The sequence below is a fragment of the Eleginops maclovinus genome, chromosome 17, assembly GCF_036324505.1.
Source record: "Eleginops maclovinus isolate JMC-PN-2008 ecotype Puerto Natales chromosome 17, JC_Emac_rtc_rv5, whole genome shotgun sequence".
NCBI classification, from domain to species: Eukaryota; Metazoa; Chordata; class Actinopteri; order Perciformes; family Eleginopidae; genus Eleginops; species Eleginops maclovinus.
The window spans coordinates 9646289-9665263 of record NC_086365.1 but is presented as its reverse complement, the minus strand read 5'-3'; the positions used below and the strand labels follow the sequence as shown (position 1 = coordinate 9665263).

The window sequence follows — 18975 nt, the reverse complement described above, 5'->3', positions numbered from 1 at the left end:
AAGATATGGGCGTTACCATGGCAAATACAACTTTCAAAGGAGCCAATCAAATCTTGAAAATAAAGGTGCCTGTCAAATGACTGTTTTCCCATCTTCTGCATATCAAAAGATGTGTATGTTAAAGGCAAGTGGATGCATCCATTTACAGTGTTCAAAGAGTCAGTGTTCAACAGAAAACTGTGATAGTCTGAATTACTAGATCTGGTAAGAAAGGAAAAGAAGTGACGGTTAAAGGTTTTCAGTGATTCTAAGGGCGGGAAAAGCAAGGTGTACAATGCAGAAAAGTGAAAGGCAGGAGTCTGTATTCTCAGACCCAGAAAAAAAAGATCTTCGGACAGTTATAAGCATTATCTGACTTCAGACTCAGGCCAAAAACAAATACACAATAAGACAGCATTTAAGCCTGCAGCAAAAAGGAAATAAAGGAAGCACTTAAAAAAGGTTTTGGTTTCAGACAGTCATTTGTTATTAGGCTACACTGTGTAGGTGCTGTATAATCGGTTTTGTAAGGCACACACAGACACAGGGAATACGGTATCATGTGTGCTAAACTCATATGTCTCACATATGATGTTAGCCAGCGGTTAAAAGTACAACAAAAATACTTTTAGGAAATGAATTTGCCGTCAACTCAGGTCAAAGGGAACCTCAATTGTGAATCCACAAACCACAGAACTGTCTCTGTACTGGACAAAGAGACACAATTGATATCAATCTTCTTGCCTGACTCTGGGTAAGATGTAAAACACCTTTAACTAGATTAGAAATAACCTTCAATGTTATTTCAGAGATCTGTTCCCCCAATCAAAACAACATCATACATTTTGTAGTCATTCTGGTTTGGTTGTGGACTCATTATAGGTTAAATGAGGTGTGTCACGTTCCCTGAGTTTGGTGCAGTGCCGTAAGCAAGACTTAATCCTGAATACATTCATTCTGTGTCACTGGATGAACCTCTGCAGATAGCCTCAGGGGCATAGAGGTGCTACATTGTGAGTTTACTAGTATGACTCTGAAGTCAGCCATGATGAGGAGTCATAATAGTCTTGAATCACCTCTTCTTCCTCCCGTCAATGTGTAGTTATAAAGATAAAAAATCATTGTGTTATGTGGAAATACTTTGAATCAATTGACAATAAATAACATGTTGATTTAATTCCCCTTTCAGGTAATGGTTACTCAAAAAGACATTACAGCTTGAATCCTAACTGATGTAGTGGCTTGACACTACGCAAGAGGAGAATTTCCTCTTTAGAGTAATTTTTGGGAAATAGTTACCTTTGATTAGTCATAAACTTAAGGCAAGTTAAAGTAAAAAACGAGGAGAAGGGAACTTCAGGTTCTTGAGAAACTTCCCATAGCCAACTCCAAGTCAAAATGTTATTCTGTACCATGAGAAGATGTTAGGCTGACTGGTCTTATGCCATGTTTGAGTGCTCTCCTTCCTCTTTCTTGTGACTTCTTCCCTGCCATGACCTTCCATACAGCCTGCACCTCTATCTGTTATTTTTTTTATTTGGAAGGGGGAGGAAGTCTACAGTTAAAGAGCATCCAAACGTGAGCATGCATAGCTGAGTACATGGCTATATAAGAACAAACCACTTGGTGGTGCTAGAGATGGACAAGAAATAAAGAAGACTCATTGAGGTGCACTTACAAAGCAATGCCCACCACGACATAACATGTACCAAAGCCTCGTCCATCAAGCCTTATCCACAACTGTCATCATACGTGTGTGTGTGTGTGTGTGTGTGTGTGTGTGTGTGTGTGTGTGTGTGTGTGTGTGTGTGTGTGTGTGTGTGTGTGTGTGTGTGTGTGTGTGTGTGTGTGTGTGTGTGTGTGTGTATGTGTGTGTTTTTGTGAGAGAGATTATAAAGTGAGGTCAAAGCTGGAAACACTCAAGGAGTCATTATGCTTTAAACAAATTCCTTGTTGCAAGGACTAACAGTCTCTCAAGTACCGACCCTTCACAATCCATAATTGGCTTTCAGGGGGGCTGCGTATGACACGTTTTCTAACTTTAAAAAAAACCGACAACAGACCTTTAAGTGTGGCCATTTGTAACTGGTGTAAACACTTTTTCCTTTGATTGTGGCGTTCACTTGCAACTTCATTTGTTTGAATCATACTGAACCCTTGGACATCCAAGGAGAATGCTTGCTTAAAAGACATGTGGTTTACAGTGCTTGTGTATACAGACTCGGTGGGTATTATATTGAATATAAAGGACACTATTCAATGTGTCATGGCCCTTATGGCAAACTTATGAATGTGTCCTCCAAATGTCCAGTCAGTGTCTGAATGTCTCTGCGCTTTAATCATGCATTGATCACTTCAATCTGAAGAACTTGATGCCTAAAAACTCTCATTATAAAAAGTCTCTATTAAAGTCCTCCTGTGGACCAATCAGCAGTCTCCTAATTGAAGGAAGGTGGGGCCGCTTGTGCTCCATTTGTCAAATCCCTGAGCAAAGTCACTGAACATTCAGAACCCATTGGCCAAAGCATAGGCACAGGAAAAAAGGAACGGGGAAACCGGAAACCACTCTGTCCTCCTCTCTGTGAGCGCCCATTCTCTCAGGTGACAGAAAGAGAAGGATGATGGGAGTTGCAGTTTTTTTTATGTCAATAAGGAGTTTAGTTGAGAAGCCTTCAAAAGGCTTAAAGGATTTATTAAGGGGTTAGTGCCGGGGCCGGTAAGAACTGTAGTGTCTTGGGTAGAGGGGCGTGTAGTTGGTGGTGTGGCCGTAGGAGGTGCCAGAGGCGAGGTAGGAGCGAGAGGGGGTGAAAGCAGAAGAAGAAGAAGAGCCATAGTGGGCAGAGGAATAGCTGTGAGATGGGGAGTGAGAGGAGGAGTAAAGGGAGGGTGAGGAAGGAGTGTAGAGGATAGAAGAGCGCGTCAGGCTGGACAAAGGCCGAGTTCGGGGTGAGGGGCTCCATGTGGAGTGCCTGAGCCCAGAAACAGGAGAGCGATAGGGGGAAGAGGGGGCTGATCCTGTTTGGATGGGCCTGGTTGTTGTGGTGGATGGGGAAGAGCTCAAAGAGTCTGGGGTGATGTGTCTGGAGGGGCCCGGACTAGGGGATGGATTTGGGGTGATGTTGACACTGATACTGTGGGAGTCAACCACAAACGTCCGCACCCCCACAGTCCACTGGGAGTGAGCCAGCTTCAGAGAGGATGAGGGCTGGGTCCGCGGTGAGGGAGAGGAGGGGGCCTCCAGACACGGGGGGCTCTCTGGTGCTAGAGGGCTTACCAATGAGGCGCCCGCTGGTGATGACGGACTGCAAAGGTGTAAATGGGATGTGGGGGAGGTGAGAGCTGAGGCAAGAGCTGCACTGACCATGGATGGACTAAGGGGCAGAGTGGGGTCATCACGAAGAATTGACGTAGAACTAAGAAGGTCGGAAAGGGGAAGGCTGACAGGGGCCAAAGCTGAAGTGGAGCCTTTGGCTAGGTTGGATGCCGAAGAAGAGGCCGAGGGACTTACTTTGGGGGTGCTGGTCTTGATGCGGTGCAGCCGGCCCCCGCGGGTTCGGTGGGTCTGCTCTTGATCGAAAGCCAAATCCTCCAGGCGCTGGGTGAGGGCCAGTTTCTGCTGGATGGCCATGCGCAGGAGGGAGTTCAAAGTCTTCTTCTCATCCTCGGCCGCAGCCAGCTGCCTCTGCATGTCATCCAGCTGGGTAACATACTCATCGCACCTGAAGAGAGCAGGGTGTTAGCAGGTTAAAAAAGGTTAAGAGAAGGTAAACACAAACAAAAAGGGGAAAGAAGAGGCCATCCAATTGGAAATACACCTCACATCCTGCACACACACAGTTAGATTTGGTGGTAAGCGATTTTTGATACCTTCAGATAGTTAGCTGCTTTCAGTATCAGTGCTAAGCTAAGCTAGCCAGTGGTTAGTCGTAGCTTTATAGTTGCACATTCATCTTAGTAATCTTATTTTAAGTGAACCCATTCTTAAGATTCAAACGTTTGTTGATTGTTTGATTGAGAGAAATTGTTCATCTTAATTAAATACAAAGTTTTTGACTTGAATTGGTTCTGTTTTTTCTCTGACCTGCTAGCAAACATGGAGCGCAGAGATGAGAAAGTGGCGGCATCTTCCTTCAAGGCCTTCAGCTCGTTCCTCAGCCTCATCATGGTGTCCCTCACCATGGACTTCTCCGCCTCATACTTACTCTTCAGGTTGGTCAGAGCCCCTTCTGCGGTCTGGGTGAACACACACACACACACACACACACACACACACACACACACACACACACACACACACACACACACACACACACACACACACACACACACACACACACACACACACACACACACACACACACACACACACACACACACACACACACACACAGATTATAAATGATCATATTATGATTTTACTTTGCGACCAACTAGACTGTTTAAAATGTGTTGATAGATAAAGTAAAAACATCATTCCTCTTTAAAGTGCCACGCCCCAAATAGCAATGCATAATGCAACAACACCTTTCAAGTGAGTTTTAAGTACAGGAAATGACAGGATGAATCATTGTAGTGGCGTATTTGCCTTTACAGTTGCAATCTGTATATATCCAATCCTGTTTCATTCAGTGGCAGACATTCCCTCAGTATGTACCCTTAGCTTCGTTTCCACTGCACACATTCCTTGGAGATAATTCATATAAAACAAACAATAGCAGCTAGTAGCATTATCAGATACGTTTGGGATAGCCATGTGAATCCTCATTCAACCATATTGGTTGATGGGCAGGGTACTGCTGGCTGTTTTAGCTTTTTTAAACAGATACAAAATATCTGTGATTTTCCTTTTTTGTATGAGGCAACCATCCAAATCCCTGGCTTAGGTGGTGATGCATAGACATAAAGAACAAATCATTTCCTCGCAATGTTTTGGAGCATGCAACTTTCATTTAGCATAATCTCTTTAGGTAGGAATTTTGACCAGTGACCAAAGCATCATAATCAAGTCAGCTGCAAGTAAAGACCTTGTGTGTTCATTTTTCCCGCTTACGCAACTCATATTCTGATCATAGGTTCTAGCATTAGTCACAACAATTTGGTGCTTAATTTCTCACAGTTTTGACACTAGCTGCCTTTGTCAATAACATTCTGAAAAAGTCATACCCAAACATGCCATTATTCATATTACGTATTCACACATGTCTCACCTGTTTGTTAGCCCTGAGTACCAGTCTGAGGGTGGCGATCTGCTCTCTCTTGGTGCTGAGGCAAGACTTGAGCTTCAGGATCTCCTCCATGCAGCTCTCCTTGTCCTTGTCCAGCAGAGGCGCCAGCTCTCTGGCAGCAGCTCTCTGCCTGGACAGCTGCAGAGACGTGTCTACTGCCCGCTGCAGGTGCTTCACCTTAGTGAGGAGATGAGCACAAGAGGAGATAAGATACGAAGAAGAAAGATTAAAATGATTTAATTTTTCTCTAAATGATAAAGAGAAAGAAAGGAGACACAAACATGAGAACACTGTTCTACCTGGTCTCTGATGATGGCGTTGAGGTTGTAGATGTTCATGGGCTCCCTGCGCAGCTCACCAGCTGGCTCCAGGGCAGGCGACGATGAAGAGGAACTTGATGAAGAGGCACTGATGCTAGGTGAGCGGGTTGAAGGTGTGCAGGGTGGCAGGCCCTGTTCAGGAGGCTCCAGGAGGCCCTCCTTTTCCTTCTCTTCCCCGCCACCTTCCTCAGATAAAGGCTCCTTGGATGGAGACTGCGAGGGGCTACGCGACTCCCCGGGAGTCAGGTTAGATGAAGCGACAGCGGCCAGCCGCCTGGCTAGGCGTGGTGTGAGGAGAATTTTGCTGTTGTCAGCAGACATGGCTTTAAGACTGGCACTGAGGCCCCGGAGCCCTCTGCCTTGTCTAAAAGAAAGACAGAGAGATTTAGATTTTCTTTTACCTATGAAACTTTCCCTGTGTAGATAAAAATGATAAATAAAATAGAAAGATCATAAAAGGTTTTAAGAACTTTTCCAGTTTGCAGCATATGATCTACCAATAAAACAGCAGTCAGACCTGTAGTAGTCCAGCATGACACGGTTCGGCGTCTCGTTGTTGCACAGACAGACGTGGTGGTAGAGCTGGGCGAGTTCCTCACTGAGCATCACCAACTCATCCTGAGCTGCGTTCAACGCACCCCGACTTTCACTGGCTGCGGACTGAGCTGCCTGCAACTCCAACTCCAGACTAGAAATCTGAGAAATAGGGGAAGGAATTAAACCTCTTAAGCAACTGTCATTCTAGTCAAACAGACACCGTCAGTACGAGGTGGATACCTTCTCACGTCCCTCCCGGCAGCTCTTTTCCAACGAGTTGACCTGCCTGTCCAGCTTCTGGAGACTGCTTCGCCTTGGCTTCTCCTCTGCTGCTGCCTCTACACCCTGAGCCAGTCGATCACGGAGAGTTTTCACCTCCGCCTTGAGCTCCACCACCTCTGTCACGGCCACACGGTACTTGCACTGCAGAATCTCCAGTCCTGGCGTCTGGTATGAAAACATCTGACTTTTGTTAAGTGTCTCACTCCTGTCCTCCTCATTCCCTCTTTCCTCTTCAGCCTCCTCCTCATCTCTGTCCAGCTCCATCAGGGCCTCGGGGTTGAGTTGAGAGGCGGCACAAGCAGGAGCTTCCTGGTGTAGGCGGGCCCTACGATTCAGGCGCCGAAGGACAGTGACTCTTTTGCTTAGGCGGAGGGACTTCTCATGCTGCTCGTTCAGGGCCCCCTGGGTGTGTTGAAGCTGACTCTGGGACTCCTGCAGACTTGTCATCAAGGAGACATTCTCACGTTCAACCTGAAGGGGGCAGCAGCAAGATTAGGAAGACGCACAGCATATGTTTTATTCCAGAAGTTTCCATACCTTTTTTACGGGCTCATAACAATTAAACACATCATACTTAGACTGACATTGTCATCCATTTCCATATCACATCCTGCTGCTTAATCTTTGTATAGTGTACTGTAGGTTGGAATAACAGGATGTTCACACACGGACTGTTCCCGATCTATCACAATAATAAAAGGGAGAAATCTGGTCCTGGGTCTGTATCACATATCTGCTGATGTGAGCAGTTTATAGGAAAATTAAACAACATAATGTGCTTTATGGTTTGTTGAACAATTGACATCAAAATGTATTTGAGTTTAATGTAGTCAGAGCTAACAAGTCTTCAAAACATGTCTTAAAAGGGCCCAATCATGCTCTTTGGGGTTTCCCTTTCCTGTAGTGTGTTATAGGTTTTTGTGCATGTTAATGATTTGCAAAGGCTAAAATCCAGTTGGGGATTTTCTCTCCAGCACATTCCCCCCTCACTGCCTGATGCCTCCTTCATACTCCTTTGTTTTCTTCCGTAACAAAGTGACTTCCGTATGTAGCACACGCTTCTATTGTCTAGCTCTCCAACACATAGTACATTATAGAATAAAGGGGAAATCTCTAAGTGGTTGCAGTTTATCTGAATCCAATTTCAGCTCAAACACATCTCCTACTCCCTTTTAAAAACGGAGCACTTCCACAACACAGGAACATACTGTATACTGAACCATTAAAGGAAATAGTTCCATCAAGTTAAAAGAAACAATGCTGTAGCACAACAGGAGATTCAGTAACATTTAAAGGAGCAGCCCAGACAGCAGAATCAGCACTGAAACCCACCCATCTACAGGAGAGTGGTCGATAGTGTAGTGTGTCAGCTGAGATATAAATAAGCTCTTTCTGCAGCCTATCAGCAAAGCAGCAGGGGGTGAGGAATGGATGGGATTACACCTACAGGAACCGAAGCAGATGCACACACGCGTGGATGTATACTCACAAAATTCCTCTTTGTAGAGATTTGAGCATAATCTGATGCTCTGAATAAGAGTTTTTCTGGTAGTGTATAAGGAAAAGGTGTAAGGAAATGAATGTGTGACTGTTTGTAAGATAAAGGGATAATGAGGGACAGTGTTCCTAACGCAGTTGGGATGCTGCATGTCATGTGGTTTTTTACATATAAATTATTCAAGAGCCTTGGCTTTCTAAAGATGAGTCGTTAGCTAGATAATGAACCCTGCAGCAGACGCTAAGGAAAATAGTAATACAACTTTCACATGGGTAAATCAGAACAAAAAGGTTATACAAATTAAAAATCAGAAACTCCATGGAGGCATCTTTGGAATTTTTGCCTTTCCAGACCATTAACAAGCACAAAAACTACACTGCAGGAAAAGGAATAGCCCAAAAAGCATAATAGGGCCTCTTTAAGAGCTGGTGAATTTGAAATTGCCGGTTGTTCCTAAATCCCTGCTCAACATGAAAAAGGTTATTCAGTTTGGTTCTCTTCCATACTGTGCTTGTGCTCTTATTTTGAAAATGTTCTAAATGCTGACTTTTTTCAAATAGATTATAGCACATGGTTGATCATAGAGCAGACTCACCGTCACCAGCTGCTGCTGGAGCTTCTGAATCTCTGTCATGTTCATCTCATTGAAGAGGTCAGACGTCACCGCACCATCAGCTTTCCAACCTGAGACCCGGCAGTCTCCATTAGCTCTGGGCAATGACCCTGCTGTTCCCACTGCGGTCCCACCCTGGAGGTGGCCATTACACCTAACAAATCAGAGCACCACTTCCTTAGAATCATGGAGATTCACTTATCTTTCCACAAGACAAGGAAGACAATGAGAGAGATGTATTACCAGAACAATAAAGTACAATAGTGCAGGCCAACACCTTCTGTAATAACGGCACTATTACAAATAATATGAATAGAATCATTCATTAAAACAACCACATTGTCTTACATATTGCAGTGTCTTACATACACTGAACATAACCTTGTTGATATAGTGGTTTGCTTTATGCTCTACCGTATAACAGGCCTTACTACTTAATACATATTTTAATTCTCCAAAGCAAATTAGAACAATATAATTCATTTGTCACACAGGTTTGACTATGTTTAGGCCTTGTGATTCCTAACAATGTAAATATTGCATTTTCTTCCATGTAAGTTAATATCCACCTAGTTGGATCTTCTGCGTTTGGGGAGAGCAAATTGGTCGGGGTGGCGGTTCCACTGGGCGGGGCAGAGCTGAACGTGAGGTGGGCACTTCCTGTGTAGGCCACATCACACATGCTGAGGTGGTGCACCAGCTCCCTGCGCAGGTGCTTCTTCTGCTCACGCTCGCTCTTCAGAGACTCCAGGGACTCCTCCAGCTGAGCGTCTGATATGTCCTTCAAACGCAACGCATGCTGTAACTGGCTGTTTAGGAGCTCCGTCTCCTCCTCCAGGACCTTGATCTCATGCTTCAGGCCTTCATACTCCACCTGAATCAAGGGTTGAGCAACAGAGGGATAGGGTTATATCGAGAAAGTGGCCAGTCAATGTGCTGTATCACTTTGCGGGTAGTAAAGGTTCCTTTTTGAGCCTCCCTCATATGAAATGTTCAGAATTTACATTCAAGTCGATAAGAAGAATAGTCTGGAAAAAAATTGGTGAAAAACGAACGATAGAATAATTTACAAAGTCTTGGTTTGAATTCTTCATCTACTTGGTTTCCCATGATTCAGTCAGGATTCAGTTGCAGGTGTTACGAACCAGTATGTCTGTTTGTGTGTGTCTCCCCCCCCTTTCCCTGATTGTCTCTCCCTCAGGTGATCTCCATCAACTAATCAAGGCCTGCATAAAAGGCCTGAGGAAGACTGCAGGTCTCCCTCTTCCTCTTCCCTACTCCACGTGGCATGTGGCTGTGGCATTTTCTTTCTGTTATCTCAATTAACTCTTTTGTTAATTGACTATAAACTTGTGTCTGCTCCCCATTGTGTTGCGGCTTCGAGCCAGTTGTAACACAGGGTTGTAATTTGCATGTGGGTGTGTGTCAACCATCTGTACCTGATTCTGTTTGAGTGTTGACACCAGTTTCTGCAGCGTGATGTTCTCCTCCTCCAGCTCCGTGTAGTCCTGGAGCAGCCGTGCCTCTCGAACTTGTACTGCCTGATCTCCTCTCGCATCCGGCTGCGCTGAAGCTCCAACATCTCATTGCTCTGCTGAGACAGTTCAGGGAAACATAGATGGAGCTGCATGCTGTTTATGACACATAACCCAAGAACAGGAATACAGTCAACTAAATGTGAGTACCACTTAGAGTATAGCATTGGAAAAATGTCATCAAATCATAGCTCAGAAAAGGTTGGCCTCTAAATTTCAAACCTATTGTATGTAAAGGAACCCTGCTCGAACCTTATGATATGTTACCCTTCTTTCTGTACAGTACCTCCCTCAGCTCCTGCAGCACTGTGCTCAGGTGTTCATTGTCAGCCTGAGCGTTAGAGGAGGTGGTCCGGCTTTGCTTCAGAGCCGACTGGAGCTCAAGGAGGCGGCCCATGTAGTAGGCCTCCTTGCTGGCAGACTCCTGCAGCAGCGTCTCCTCGTTGGTCTCCCCATCTTCTGCCACCCTACGCTGGGTAGAGTAGGCCTGGCCGAACGCCTGCAACATGGCAGCAGAGGTAAAGACATGGACATGATAAGCATTTTCCCACAATATAGTTGGTATTGGCTCGTGTTTTCCACATGGCAAGAAAATATATGGAAACATCTATCACAAGCAAATGTGTTAAGGGCATTTGATAAAAGCGTATTTATGAAGTACCACGCAACCTTTGATCAATACGCTTTTTATGCCATGAAAAGTCACTCGTATCAGCTTAATATATCAAATGAAGAAAGAGCACCTCTCCTGTGCACAAATATTGATAGAATCACCAACTTTCGAGTATTGGCAGAGATCATAGCTTCAGATTCAGGAGAGCCGTCGTCATGATCACTGAGCTGCAACACTGAACACCGAAGGGAGGGGTAGGCTGAACTGAAGTGTAGAGAGCAAAGAATATGTGGGGAAATCACTATCTCCCCTTTCAAACCCGTCCTCATGTTTTATGTGATGGGGAAAATCCAGTCAATGTGTGATTTTGTTTATATACCTTAACTACTGGAATCCCTGTGCATAGGCTAAATCTGTCCTTTTGCATGCTTTTTCCCAAAGGGGTAAGAGTGTACTGTAAGTACAATTTAACAGTCACCTGAGAGTAGAACACCTTGGGCTGTTTGTTCTCTGGTCTGTGCTCACTGAGCCAGTGATGCATTTAACAATGCACACATGTTGGAGTGTGTTTACTTTAAATATTAATGAGTCTCTGCTAAAATAAGGTACACCCACAAAGTTGCCAACAAATAATGTTCATATGCAACTAGACCTTTTTGGTTCAAAGTTCCAGAAAATGTGAATAGGTGTGATTCTGACACTAGGAGCATATGTTTGTATGAACATCACCTGCATCTTTTCCTGGAGTTTTGTACGCACTAAAGCAATTCTGTTTGTTGGCTGGTCGCGTTCTCCCTTAGATGCAATAGAAAAACCAAGAAATATTTACTGTGTCACACCAGAGGGTATTAAGCATTTTTAGAGGCAAGTCAACAACCTACACTAGCTATAGCAGAAAAACCATCCGGTGCACCTGTGGTAATTCTGCCCAGCTAAAGAGCCCCTTTTAGAGACAAAGGAATGAAGCCCTGGTAAACTATTCTCTATCATAGCCCTATGATGGGGGTTCAAATTTATTTGGGATTCTTACAGATGTGTTTTTTTGTTTGGAGTAATGTTAGCCATGCTACTAGCAATGATGCTAAAGTTTGTCTCGAAAACAAAAGCAATGCTTCCTGTTATTCGTAGCTTCATGTGTTGCGTGACCATACATTCTGGTTCAGAGAGGATGAATCGTACTGACTTTGGTGCATCCGCTACCTTTTAGAAATGTTAGCATGCTAATAGGCGCTAAGGTGTTGAGCATGTTAACATGGAAGTCCTAGCACAAAGCAATGTTGTAAAAGCTACAAAGCTAAATTGCATACACATGTACACCTGCTCTAGGCTAAACCATAGTTTGAGTGTGCCTCCTTAAAAAACATTTGGGTAATGGTTGCTAATGAATAACACTTAGAGACTGTTGAGCTGTGATTTGGCTTAGTGGCCTGTTCACAATCCTGCTGGAGACTGTTGAGTAAAAGGACAGTAGGAAGGGGGTTGGAATAAAGCTTGGTTATCAAATATTTTACATATTGAAGGTCAACATTTTGCTTGCATGGTACAGGTGCTAAAATTATCTTCTGTTATACCAAAAATAAAAAGGACACACACTTGTAATCTAGTACAAGAGCACTGGTGGGTTGATTGGGAAATGTCAAAAGGGGGCATATTTTGCCCCATGACCCCCAAGCATAACCTCCAGCCCTCATGTAGGTCAAGAATGAAATGAGCCCAGTTATCTCATCTGATTAAAAAGTTGGAGGTGATTGCTGGGAGCTTTGTAATGTCTAGTAACAATATGTTAATCTGCCGTCCTTTTTCTACTGTAGCTCTGGGAACAGTGTCCTACTTAGCTGACACAGTGACTTACTGCCAACTCTGACTTCATCCTGTCTCAGACTGAAAGAGACAAGGACAGGGACAGAGAAGCAGCAGTACAGTATGTCCGACTAGTCCAGAAAACAGTGGCCGCACAGGACAGAAATGAACGATAACAGTGATGTAAGGGAATAATCGTGTTCCTTCACTTAAATAACAAAAAACACAAAATTTTCCCACAACTTTATCACACTCTAGTTCCTCTCCTTTCACACCAGCTTTTGTTCTCTTTATCTCTGCCTGTCCCTCCTGTGTCTTAGGTCTCTCTGTCAGCATACTAATGCAGTCTGGCTAAATTTGTTACCATAAAACTGTCCCTGGTTGACTGACGCGGTGGGAGCGGCTTAGACACCAGAGTGGTTTTATGATTCATCAACTAATGGAAGCTGGGATCTTTGGTTTTAAAACAGAATGTTCACCTGCAAATAGTGCAACATCTATAATTGTAATTTGTCAAACACAATGCCAGGCCCAAGAACATTTAAACCATCTGTTGGAGAAATAATTTAACACGTCTTTGGTTCCCGTAATGTTCAGTTGCTCAAATATTTACCTGTGGTTAACCAAATCATGTAGATCTCCATTAGAGTTGTGTTATGTGACACAGTCAGACAAAGGCAGCCTACTAGTTAGAATTTCTCATCCTCCTGATTTTTTCATTCTCACTCCTGCACTCTCCGCATTTCCTTCCTTCTCATGTTCACATTTTCACTTTCTAAAGTACATGATGTCATCATGCTGCAGACAGACTCTAGTGGAAAACAAAGGTGAAGCTCTGACAAACAAACACAGATCTCCATATCAGTGGGAAGACAGGACAGTATGCGTGTGTGGGGTGTGTGGGTGTGTGTGTTCGATCCCTTTTGTGCAAGTAAATGCAGAAGAGCTGCCAATTTTGTGAATCAAGGTCAGTTCACTGCCAATGATACTGCATAAATGTAAACGAACACGCAGAAACATTATATTTAAAGCCCTTCCCTACCTGCAGGATGCCTGATTTAGAAAACCAGAAAGGCAGCAGGCATTACCTGACCGCTCCAATCTCTTTTTGTAGAATCCAAATCAACTTCTCTGTATTTCTTTTTGGATATAATGTCAATAAATGTCACCTTGGCTGTGTGGTGAGCAGCCATCAATACTCCGGCTTTTCACTCAAAAAACATGAGCTAAGGGTTATCCTTTTCATTTTAGAAATTGACTGCACTTTTGTCTTGTTGTTTTCTTGACTCCTATTGACTTTGGAGACGAGGAAGCCCAGGAGTGCTAAAATGCTATGTCATTTCCGGGTTTAGGACTCATTCCTGCACCACTTTTTTGTAGATTTATTGAAAGAAATATGAACATATTCCAAAGCTTAGGTTCATATGAAGAACCCTAAGCTGGCAGCCATATTAATAACTTAATGTGCTGTATAGAGCGTTATTTATTATAATCAAGATGTTCATTTTATAAAGATTGCGTAATCCTTATGGGAAGAGAAGGACAAAATAAATAATAGACAAACTGCTCCATCCGTCTATCTCCTCTTTCCCTGGCCTCCTGTGTTGTTCTGCATAGCTGCCAGAGAATCTCTCCTTTCCTCTCTTCACATGCGGTTAAATTCAGGATTTAGAAAGGGGGAAGAGAACGAGACAGCTTGTGAGGGAGAGCAAAAGGGATGAAGGGAGTAAAAGGAGAGGGAGAGGGGGAGGGGAACAGACAGAGAGGAGGGATAATCACATTTGATAGTGGCTCATACCACTCCCTTGGCACAGGTTCTTTGTTTTACTGTCATCCAGTTTTTCCCTTCCTCTATTGTTTACAACACCAGGACCCCTTATGACTACCTTATTAACAACTTCCACTTAAACATCAAAGTGGAACCACTCCTGATTTACAGCATTTGATGCTTACTGTACATGGAAGTGAACACAGATTATCCAAATGTCATTGATTAAAGTTATTATATTAATTAGAGCAGTCAGTTAGTCGACAGATCATGACTCAGCTGCTATTCTGTTCTTTTTCAAACTGGTTTCAATTTTCAATTTTTCCATTGACCTTTGTATTCTCTTCCAAATAACTCTGTCCAATCTGTCTGATAATCTGACTGCTTGTTTTGACGGGCCCTTATCAGAGGTTTTTATGCTGATAACTACATTTCCAGATGTCAATAATGTACACGGAGAACACACAGTTATTTTAACACATAAGAATGATGACCCAAACTAAAAAATAAGAAAATGTTGTAGTAAAGTAGACTTTGCGTTCCGAAAAATAAGTGTTGCAACTGTACATTCAATTTCCTCTGATGGACTCAGCGTTGTCACTAACCAATCAACGTCATTTCTATTTAATCTGTTTGATTGACATGAAAACTGATGATTGTAGCAAAGCACAATTATAAAAAACGATGATGTAAATTAACGAAAAATAAAGTCACTGAATCATTCGTCCATGAATCTGTGTTTAAAGCTACTTCCCTCTTATTTAAATACTAAATTAATATACAGCTTTGTGTTCAGGAATCTTGACTTCATATATGATGAAAAATTCATCACGTCCTCTTTGCATTATGTGTGTGTGTGTGTGCGCGCAAGTACACACTGTTGCAGACACCCACTTTCAGACATCCAGTCTGCTCCTAAGTGCTTCTGAGCATGTTGCTGTGTCACTTTTAGAACTAACAGAGAGCCGAGGAGAGCGTATCCAAGGCTTTTCTGAGGATCACAGACTATGGGGAAAGATCTGGTACAACTTTACGTAACAAAATTCCATACGACATCTACAGCTTCAAAAACCAACCCTCTGAACCCTCTCAACAATCTTCTCAAAGCCAGAACGGACCAAATCATTTCCCAGTGTTTTTGCTGCCTTAATGTTTTTTCTTCTTCCGTTTCACAGATGAGCAGGATACATGAACACCCTATCGTAAACCGTGCTAGTTGAGGTAGAAAGCACAAGGAGGGAGGGGTCCCACTAGCTGCGTGACGTCACACAGGAGTAATGGAGCGTCCCGGGGGTCACTTGGTCCTGTTCTGTTTTTAGCCTTGAAGGATGCACTGATGCACCCACTGCATTTTTCAGCGTCGCTCTGTCACACCCTCCAATTCATCCCATCGCATCGCTGCGTTAATGTGGAACCACACACTACCTTTCTGTGAGCTCTCACAGTGGTCAAGGGTAATTACATTACTATTACTCCAGAAAAACAGCACTCCCTCATATCACCAAAGGACAACAAATAAAGACCTTTTTGAACATTAAAGCATGTAACGTGTTACACTGGAGGCACAAAGTAAAAATATAAACCTGTAAATGAGCATACTATGTCCACTTGCAAAATAAAAACATCTTAGGGCTATGATAGAGAATACATGTAAAAAGACCTGTCCATCTTAAATTAATGTAGGACATCTTAAATGGAGAGACACTCATTTTATAATCATTTCTGTACAAACTACAAAGATGCTTCAAGCCTTCATTCTTAAATATAATTGTAGCTTCTCTCTGCAGGACACCTGAGTTGGCACCAAGCCTGATTACAACCCGCATAGAGTGGAGATGAGGCTCACTGTACAAATCAATTTGGCCGACTCATGTGGAGCTAATTAAAGGCGAGCTGTGTCTAATGTCTGAAGCATCCTCCTGCTGTGAAGCCCACAACTGTTTACACTAAATCAACAAGTCAATGTCTCCCAATTACTTAATGCACATGACAACAATTAAAAGAGGAAGGCTGACAGTGATAACATATGACTTTTTATACTGCTTTTCAGGCGGAAAGTATTTTCAGTGCTTTTGAGAACATGACACAACGTCACAATACTTAAAGAATATAACACTGAAATACTACAAATATTGTTTAAATACAAGAAGCACAGCATTGCCTAAAGCTGCATGTATCGATGGGTTAATATGAATAATTTAACAAATTATTGCGATGGGAATTATCCCCAACTCTGGCAGTTCAGCTCTTGAGCTTTTTAACGTCTTTCAGCTTGTTGTTTACGAACCACCAACTCCACTCATCAACCCTGATCCCACTAGGAGCAGGCACTTGTTTTTAGAGAAAAGGCTCTGATAAACCAACTGTACACAGTACTGCAAGGCACCAAAAAACAGGCAGAAATAGTAATAGAAATAGTTAGCAATAGCGAGTGAGCATGGTGGAGCTCTTAGCAGAGAATCAGATATTTTCTAAGAGGACAACCAGAGCTACACGAGTGAATGTTGACTTGATTTAGATTCACATCACACAATTCTAAATAAATGCTCAAGTTGCTCCTTGTCCGTGGAGGCATTTGTTTGCCAACATTTTTGGCATACCTATTTTCTAATAAGACAATATGTCAGTGTTATTGTTTTTCTTCTTCAATTTAACGCACATTACTAATCACCTAGTCATTCTAGCATCAAACCCCAACTGTGCCACGATCATGCTGAGGCAAATTCTTCACAAGGCACTGTTGTAGTACTGAGAAAGCAATGTAAGGAGTTATTCTGAAGGACTGATGTTTCTTTTAAATAAATCATGGTTAACATTACATTTTAAGCTACGGGAAAAAAAGACTTTGGAGCAAAACCAGTAGCTTCTCACTTGTGCCATTAATTGGTTTTAGAAGTGGCACATAGGAAGTTGTGGAAGCCCAATAAAATAAAGGACGTTTACATTCATATCTCAATCTTAACATTAGTCAATTATGACCTGCATGATTTAAATTCATTTAAACATAGTACTAATTGTCAAGGCTAATTTGAAAACATAAGAAGGTATCAGAGAACATAACATGTACACCAGAACACAGTAAAATGGGCTACCCAAATATACCAAGAGAAATGAACAAATAAAACAATGAAAGGGCCTTCCATAGTCATGTGATAGGCTGGGCTTCAGTATTGTTAGCTTTCAGCAGGTGTAACTACAGGAAGCCTATTGGAATCAGGCCTATACAACACAAATAACCTAAGCAATATAGTAAGTGTTGTAAATATCAATGTTATTTAGTCCACTTAATTGTAATGTGACACCAACTCCTGTCCAGGAACAGTGCAAATGTAACAATAGACTAGTCAGAAACTTCCTTAGCCTAGCCTAATGGGTCTAATAAAACTAATAAAGCTAGACTTCTTCCAGTAAGGAGCCATACCCCTGCTGAGCCCACCTCCTGCAGCTGCTCCAGCTCCAGCCTCAACGTCTCCTGCTCGGCCTCCAGCTCGGCGTACTGCTGCTTCAGGGTCTGGTTCTCCTCCAGAACCACTAGCCCGCACTCCGCCGCCCTGATCTTCTCGCGGTTGGCCTCGGCCAGCTCCCGTGTCAGGCGCTCCACCTCGGCCCGGCATTGCTCCACCGTGTCCCCGCATCCTGCTCCACCGGCAGCCATCGCTCCCTCTCCCCCTCCTCTGGCCCTCTCCTCCCTGCGTCGGATGAGCGGAGAGCCCCGCCGGAGGGAGAAACAGCTGAGGTAGCCAACAAACCTGCCTCCCCTCAAAGGAATCACAATGCTGCCTCAAATCTCATTTTTAAAATAAAATACCTAAATATAAAATAAACATCCGTACATCTCAATAAAGCGTTGTCATCCTCAGCAGAGACACCCATCTTCGGCCATGCAATGCTCTAAATGATGCAGCTTCTCATCTTCCTGTCCCGCATCCCCTCCCTCTGCTCTGTTTTTCTGCTTATTCACCGACATCAGGCTACACCTCTGCCTGCAGCCGGGAGGCAAGGCACACTCTTTATATATACAGTCTGGGCACACTCTTGAAAAGGAGGGATGTGCAAAACACAAAGTCCTTTTAGGTGCTATCAGCGTCTACGTTTTTTAATTATAGGAGCTCATGGATACGCTATATTTTATATTCAACTAACTCCAGTTATTTTCGTTTCTATCTGGCAAAGTATATTGTAGGCTTAGGTAAATTACAATAATTGAAATATCATTACAATAGGAGCAGAAAAAAGCAGAGCATAATAGCATGTGTTACATTATTTGTTGATTTAGAGAACCCCATTAGCTAAAACCAAGACTATAATCTATAATCCTAAATAGAATATAAGCAGCAATGTATCTTTATGATACTATTTCTATTAAAGCAGTTCAAGAAGTCTGGCATCCCAGTTTTGCTTGTAATTTTGGGTTTGTTTCAGATGCAGACATCAATACTGTTAAACATTAGTCCTGGTGGCTCCAAATGATCAAAACTGACCCAGCATGTGGTCTTACACTGGGAGGCCAACTGTATTTATGTGCTTTAGTATAAACTCTTTGTGCTGAAGTACTTTAAATTTACAAGATTACTGTATATTCCTGTCGTGACAAAAACATTTTGAGAGAATGGGTACTCTTAGGTGTGAGCTAAGAGACAATTGAGCTACAATTTGGGTCCTTGAGTTAAACTACAGGAGAACAAGACAAATAAAGCTGAGGATGAATACTTTATTATGTTATGAACAACTGCAATTTATTAGTGTGAAGAAAATAGACTTTTAAAGGAGAGTGAAAAACATGAATGCATTTCCTGCAGGGGGCA

The 18975-nt window shown here is 43.0% G+C and overlaps 1 protein-coding gene across 1 annotated transcript; it reads right to left on the bottom strand.

The window, feature by feature from the left end:
- Positions 1 to 2680: 2680 nt before the first annotated feature.
- Positions 2681 to 17825, bottom strand: LOC134879519 (protein bicaudal D homolog 1-like). Its single transcript, XM_063906070.1, is given in 12 exon segments — positions 2681 to 3698; positions 4061 to 4212; positions 5187 to 5381; positions 5504 to 5888; positions 6042 to 6220; positions 6302 to 6814; positions 8437 to 8608; positions 9024 to 9328; positions 9894 to 9985; positions 9988 to 10045; positions 10276 to 10488; positions 17607 to 17825. Coding segments are annotated over 12 exon segments (3501 nt in total).
- Between the last annotated feature and the right edge of the window lie 1150 nt (positions 17826 to 18975).